General features: G+C 38.2%; 1 protein-coding gene across 4 annotated transcripts; it reads right to left on the bottom strand.

Moving 5' to 3' along the window:
* Nucleotides 1-2,245: 2,245 nt before the first annotated feature.
* Hnrnph2 (heterogeneous nuclear ribonucleoprotein H2) lies at nt 2,246-7,236 on the bottom strand. 4 transcript variants are annotated; one of them, XM_047536943.1, is made up of 3 exons: nt 7,122-7,234; nt 5,489-5,560; nt 2,246-3,852 (listed from the first exon to the last, which is right to left on the bottom strand). In XM_047536943.1, exon 3 carries the CDS (start codon nt 3,798-3,800, stop codon nt 2,451-2,453), a length of 1,350 nt encoding a protein of 449 aa, XP_047392899.1. In that variant the 5' UTR covers nt 3,801-3,852; nt 5,489-5,560; nt 7,122-7,234; the 3' UTR covers nt 2,246-2,450. The 4 variants fall into 4 exon arrangements, with proteins under 4 accessions (XP_047392899.1, XP_047392898.1, XP_047392900.1 ...); XM_047536942.1 differs by having other exon boundaries at nt 7,110-7,226; XM_047536944.1 differs by lacking the exon at nt 5,489-5,560 and having other exon boundaries at nt 7,110-7,236.
* Between the last annotated feature and the right edge of the window lie 30 nt (nt 7,237-7,266).

Below are 7,266 nucleotides of genomic sequence, written 5' to 3'. Positions count from 1 at the left end.
AGAAGAGTCAAAATGAATTTTTTTTTGGCTTTCCTGCCAACTGTTGTCTTTATGGTTTTGTTTTGTGGTACTGGGGATTGAACCCAGGGTTGCTTTACCACTGGGCTACACCCCTAGTCTTTTGTCTTTTGAGACAAGTTCCCCCTAAATTGCCCAAGCTGACCTCAAACTTACAATCCTCCTGTCTCGACCTCCCAAGTTGCTGGAAGTACAGGTGTGTGCCACCATTCCTGACTCCTGTCAAGTACTACAGAAATTATAAATCACAAGAGAATCTCTAATCTCCCACTGCATCCTCAGTTTGAAGGCTTTTCTAGAAATGGTACTCAATGAAGTCTCCCTGAATAAAATTGGGTCAAGTAGTATATGCTATTTAGTTCCTATTTCAGGGTATTTCTCTGGTTCCAGAGCTTTAACAGCCTAAGGATTACAGTCTAGTTCCGAGGTAGTCAGATCTACAGATTACTGTAGTAGGTCAGATGCAGCTGGTACTGATCTAAGGGTATCCAGGACTGGAGGTCTGAGACCTGATGTTAACAGACTCTCAACTGTTAACAACCACTGTGATGTGAACAGAAATCTAATATACACCCAGATAAGAGGGGCCACAATGACAACTTGAAATCCTCATGTGAGGTCCAAGATATAATAAAAAAATATATGGCTTATAATTTTTAAAAAATGTATAAACTACTTGCTACAGGAAACAAAGGGAAGGTAATCAGGGATCATAAAGGAGGCTTCATCTTAAAGTTTTCTTTCATTGTTGGACCTTTAGCAGTTGGAGAACTGTGACAAGTCTCAAAACATAGTCTTGAGACTGGCAATATCAGCATATTCTTGGGTGCCACCCAGAACTACTTAAACTTCCAAGGATGGAACCCAGCAATGTTTTAATATGTTGTGAATACAATACTGATGCATGATAAAGTTGGAGAATCACTGGTTTAAAACAAGCTTTAGATACCCTTGGAAAACCTGAAAGTAAGGGGTGGTTTAATGGTAAAAAGTCTCTAAGAGTCCTATGGAAATGGTAATAAGTTTAGAAATAGGAAAATGTTAAATCAATATTAAAGAAATACCAATTAAAGTAGCAATAGAATATCACTTTCAACTAACAAACTGGCACACATCAAAATGAATAATGTACATTGTTAAAAAGGGTATAGAACCAGGTGTGGTAGTAACACCTGTAACCCCAGAAGCTCAGGAACCTTAAGCAGGAGGATCGGAAGTTCAAAACAACTAAATGAGACCCTGTCTCAAAATAAACATAAAAAGGCCTGGGAATGTGGCTCAGTGATTATGCACCCCAGGGTTCAATTCCTGGTACCAAAAACCAAACCAAACAAAGAGGGTATGGGGGGAATAATCAAACATGCACTCCCAGGAGAAAGACAAAGTACTGTAAAGTTTCTGGTAAGACAAATCAAACGTTTTAAAAATATGTTTACCTTTGATTCACCAAGTCCACTTCTAGGAATATATCTTAGAAATAATAATAATATATACAATTATGTATACATAAAAATGCTAATATATTGTTTACAGCTTAAAATTTAAAACTCAATTTCAATGGCAGAGGATATTAAAATCTATTAGTGTGCCCATATAATAGAACATTGTAAAAATCAAGCTATACAAGATTCTTTTTCCAGTTTTTAAAAGGAAGATTTATTTAACAAGTTTCACTTAGTACAATACATCTAAATGGAAATCACAATACAAGGAAATATTTAAATCAAAGCCTCAGAATTTCATACAAACGACATGACCAAACTCCTGAAGTATTGGTATTACAGCTCAAAATTGTCCCAGATCTTAAAAAAAAAAAAAGTAAAAGTGTACACTCACGTGCCTTACAGGATATTAAATCAAAAGCTAGAATTAACAAACATGCCAAATGTTTTCACTTTGAATCGTAGACACAGCTCCTATATTTGAGTTTTACAGAAAAGCATGTTTCTCAACATGCATCTGAAGTTTTCAATGTACTGTGGTATAAGAGCAACATTTAACATAAGTGAAACTGCTTTAACCTAAATATGCTTACTGCTTAGGTACACTCCTACAACATAACTAACTTGAGGAAAGCTGAAAGTTGTTTTAACAGTTATGGTCAATACTGAACTTTGTTATTACATCCTAGATGAATGTTTCAGTGTTCAAAATTACTGAGCTTAAAGTTTGAAAACAATCTTGACTTCCACTTTACAGTAAGCATGAATCACAAGCCTGTAATGCAAAACTGTTAAACTTAACTTTTGTTTTCTTAAAAAAGGAGAAAGAAAGGAAGAAAGGAAAGAAAGCTGACCAAGAGTGATCAGAATCAATTTTATTACCCATTTACCAATCATACTGGATATACTAGACATCCCTCCCATTCTATTCAGCTCCCATAAATGCACAGCTTTTATTTCTGTACTAGCTGTTTAGTGCTCCTTCTCTACCTAAGCAAGGTTTGACTGATAGTCACTGGAGTTTTCCTGCAGAACTTGGTCATAACCACTCATACTGCTCTGACCACCATAACCACCTCCATAACCACCACTCAGTTGCTGGCTAGCAGGACCCCCATAACTAGACTGGTTGGATAAGCCCATCCCTCCCATCATTTGGCTACCATAAGCACCACCACTTGCCCCTGCTGTAGAATTCAAAAAGAGTTCTACATAGCTGTGATCATAAGCCCCTCCACTTGTTCCTGCAGTAGAATTCAAAAAGAGCTCCACATATCTGTGTTGCATATTAGCTTTATCTTTTGCCATAGCTGCCACAGCATCTTCATGAGTAGCAAATTCAACGTCTGCCTCACCAGTAACTCTGCCATCTGGTCCAATTTCAATATGTACTCTCATGGGATTAAGAGGTGAGAAAAAATTGTAAATATCATTCTCAGTGGCTCTGTAAGGTAACCCCCTCATGTGTACACAATGCCCTGTGGTGCTCTGGAAACTGGACCCACCATCTCCATATCTATGATCAGACATTCCTGAGAAACAGTAATTGAGGTCTCTTCCAAATCTATCAGACCCAAAGCCATACCCGTCATTATAGCCACCATAGTCATCATAACCTCCATACCCTCCACCATATGCACCCCGCCTCATCCTCTCAAAACCAGCTCCTCTGCCAATGCTATTATACCCTCTGCCAGCTCCTGGCCTGTCATAAGGACCTGGCCGCTGCATAGCCATAAGCTTTCGAGGGGGGTCATAGTGGGTTCGGACTTCAGCTCTGCTACTCTTGAAGATTTCAATGTACCTGTGCCCTATCCTTTCCTTGTGTTTCTTTAAGGCCTTTTCAGCTATCTCCTGTGAAGCAAACTGCACAAAAGCCTCCCCTGTGCTCCGCCCCTGAAAGTCCACCGGCAGTGTCATCCCATTTGGCACAATTTCCAACCCTGAAAAGAACTGAACAATCTCTTCCTTGCTACAGCCAAATGGGAGTCCTCTAAGCCGGACGAAACCATCGTTGGCAGTATCAGGACTATTTGGACCTGTATGCTTCAACACCCAATCCATTTCAACACTGTTGGACTTGAATACTTCAACATATCTATGTCCCATGGTTTCTCTGTCCTTCTTCAAAGCCAATTTCACTTCGTCTTCAGATTCAAGTTCAACAAATGCTTCACCACTTGGTCTGCCTTCTCTGGTGTAGATGAAACGAATACCTGATGTGCCATTTTGGATTTTGCAATCAGAGAAGAAGCGCATCACTTCATCAGCTGAGCAGGACCAGGGTAGGCCCCTGACCTTCACCACGAACCCCTCCCTGCCTTCGGTGCTCAGCATCATGATGACTGTTGGGCTCTTGTGGCAAACTTGGCTCAATGCAATTTCAATGTGGCTGAAAAGAAAATTAGAAAGACTACTGTCATGGAAAAATGTTCACAATATAGGAAAAGGAAAAAAGCAAACTATTAAATTACACTGGTAGCTTTTTTTAAAAAAATCCCTATAAACAAAAAAAGACTGCACCAAATTTTTAACCCATTCATTCAGCAATTATTTACTCAATGCCTATTCTGTGTCAGGTACCATTAATGGTGATAATTTCTGAGTGCTAGGATTACAGGAACTTTTTGTTTCAGGGGATTTTTTCCCTTTGGACATTTCTGTATGTTCTAAGTTTTCTGTGTATAAACATCATACAAAAAAAAGCTTCAGAAATTAACAGCAACAAAATCAGTGAAAGTGGACAATAAAAAATATGGCTATATCTGATTACATAAGAATGAAAAACTTCATTAGATGAAAGATTAAACAATTAAAAAACAAAACACGAGAAGATACCTGGAAGAAATAAATTAATATCCTTATTATATAAAGAATGTATGCAAATCAATAAAGCCTGGGAAATATTAAGGCCTAAAAGATAAACAGTAAAAAGACATTACTGGGAATTTCTGTATCAAAACATTTTTTAGATGCCAGGTCCAGTACTTATCTCTGGCATACAAGAATCAATAGGCCCAGAAAGAGTTTACGGTCCTACAGGGACAGTCTTCACTAAAAATGTAAGTGCAAATATACATTATACCTGCTATGACAGAACTCTGCAGAGTGTAAGGACAGTGTAAATGAGGGACTAGTTGGTCAATTCTATCAGTTGGAGGCAGAATTGTTAAATGAAACAGATACCTAACCCATTCAGGGAGTCATAAACAATTTTTTTAATTCTGACAGCATAAATAGGAGGGGTCAAAGCAAGAAAAGATGGCAAGGTGGAAATCAGATCCCAAAGGCCCGATTTCATATACAAATGCTAAGGCCTCTAACGGGTTTTAAACAGAGGAGTGACGTCATAAACCCTTTCAGACAGATCACCCAGGCAACAGTGGCACTCACACAGGAGGGGGTCTAGGTGAAACGCAGGAGATTAGTCAGAATGGTCTCTCAGAGATATGTTAAGAGATTCAGTAAGGGAACAGCGGTGAGAAAGAAAAAGATAATATTGTATACACATATTTAAAAAGTAGATTCTGTAGGACTTAGTAACATTAAATGTAAGGGGAATACAGGGATAAGAAGATACAGGAGCGGAGTCTGGGAAATTTTCAAACTTCATTAATTATCAGAAATAAGTTAAAACCAGAATCACCATTTTTCACCCACCAAGATAGTGAAAATTAAACAGTGACAATAATACTGTTCAGGGGTTCACAAACTAGTACACTGCTAGAAGAGTGAAAAGTAGTTAACAGTATTCTGGAAAGCTATAATATTTATCACACCATTTGACAGTTCATTTCAGGTTATGTACCTTACAGAAATGAACCGAAATTTAGAGCAAGATTTGTGAAACTATATATTCCCTGAAAGATATTAAATTAAGAAAAATAGAGTATCACAAATTTAAGTAAAAGTTATAAAAAGTTATAAATATATTTAACATGAGAATAACATGTTATAATAATCTTAAATCACCCAAGATTACAGCTATTTTATAATCTCAACTATGTAAAAAATAAATATTCACATACCCTTTGACTCTGCTAGAATTTCTTCCAGGAATCTGGTCAACAAAACTACTTACAAAAATGTTTGCTGCAGCACTGTAATGGTAGAAAATAACCATCAATAAAATGGCAGAATGAATTATACTGTATCCTCAAAATGGAATGCTCTGCTGCCATTTAATAAAAGATCAATTTTCCCTGACCTAGAAAGATTTCAAAAATATATTAAAGAATATACATAGTATGATCCTTATATTAAAGTATAAGCATATATGTAAATGTGTAAAAAGACCTATTAGTATGTAATACAAACTTTTTTGAGGAAAAGAAAACAACTGAAGAGTAGGGGAAATAAAGCGGGACTTTCACTTTTTATACTACATAATTCCATACAGGTTTTAATTCTTTAAACTCAGTTTATTGGAATAAAAATAACAATGTTAAAAATATGTATGGGGACGATGTCAAATGTTTATAGTGATTACTCTGAGGGGTAGGTTTATGGGTCTTTTTTCCTTTTTATTCATATTTGTGTGCAATCTTAATTTTCCACAGAAAGAAAAATTACTTTTACTTCAGGAAAAAAAGTAACAAAAAAATAAAAATATTTGCCTTTCTGGGATTTGGCACAGCGAATTTTATAAAATTTTCTAATTTTGTATGTGGATAGCTTATCTGACATGGTCTCAGAACATTGGGCCTCTTGAAAAGAAAGTACAAAGTGTAATAACTGTCATAAAACCACACTGAGGATTCAATTCAAACATTTACTAATTGCCCATTATGGTCCTGCAACTCCAGTGAAAACCATTTTCCTACAAACAATCCTTAGATCTCAGTGACAGATCACCCCTGGAATAATGAAGTGAAGTCGCCGTGCCGCACTCTATCGCTTAATAGCCCCTCTGTAGTGGCTGGAGGTCCCGCTTCCTTACAACTCCTGGGAAGGCCTCCAGAACACTTGCCCGAAGTGGAACTAGGATTCCATTTGTGAGTTAAGATTTTGTGTATTTATATGTGTGTTATACACACACTTTAAAAAAAAAACTTAATGACATAAGGTTGAGTAGTGACAAATTACGTTTGTTTAAAATTTATGAAGTACACTGTTATTTTTTAAATGATAAAAATTTGACATGTAATTACTGTTATAAGCAGAAAATAAACGTTATTCAAATACTCAACTAAGCATTTACTGGGCGCCCCAGTCAGGCACGCAGCATTTGCCTAGATGGGGCTCTACTGACTTAATTCACTTGAGGCCTCTACCGACACACAATTAGGCAGTAGATTAAGTGCCTGAATGGATGGACCAGCACTCAAGACCACTGGTATCAATATCTGTTTTTCCTAATTCAGTGCCGTAGTTTTCAAATCTTCTCCACCTTACGGGCCCTCTCGGGGGTTCCCTGAGACCGGCCCAGACAAACAGATGTACAAAAACACACACACAGTCACGAACGTCCACCATTTCCCCACCAGGCGCAGCGAAGGCGGCTTCCCGGCACTGAGATGAGGGGGAGGGGGGAGGGGGAGCGGGGGGAGGGGAAAACCGAAAACGAAAAAGGCGGAGGCGGCTCCCGAACCCCGCTCTGGTCTTCAACATCACCATCCCCGAATCCCCAGCTCCCACCCACACACCAACCTCTAACAATACCGGGTAATTTTCCTCCTTCTTCCCTCAAACGGCTATAGCGAGACGGTAGACGACGACCAGAACTACTTCTGCTCACGTAAGCGTTTGATCACGTGAGCGCCTACGTCATGTGAGATCTCGGTCACGTGAGCAACTCTCGGCCTAA

The sequence above is a fragment of the Sciurus carolinensis genome, chromosome X, assembly GCF_902686445.1.
Source record: "Sciurus carolinensis chromosome X, mSciCar1.2, whole genome shotgun sequence".
Lineage (NCBI taxonomy): Eukaryota > Metazoa > Chordata > Mammalia > Rodentia > Sciuridae > Sciurus > Sciurus carolinensis.
This window is presented reverse-complemented; position numbering and strand designations above follow the sequence as displayed.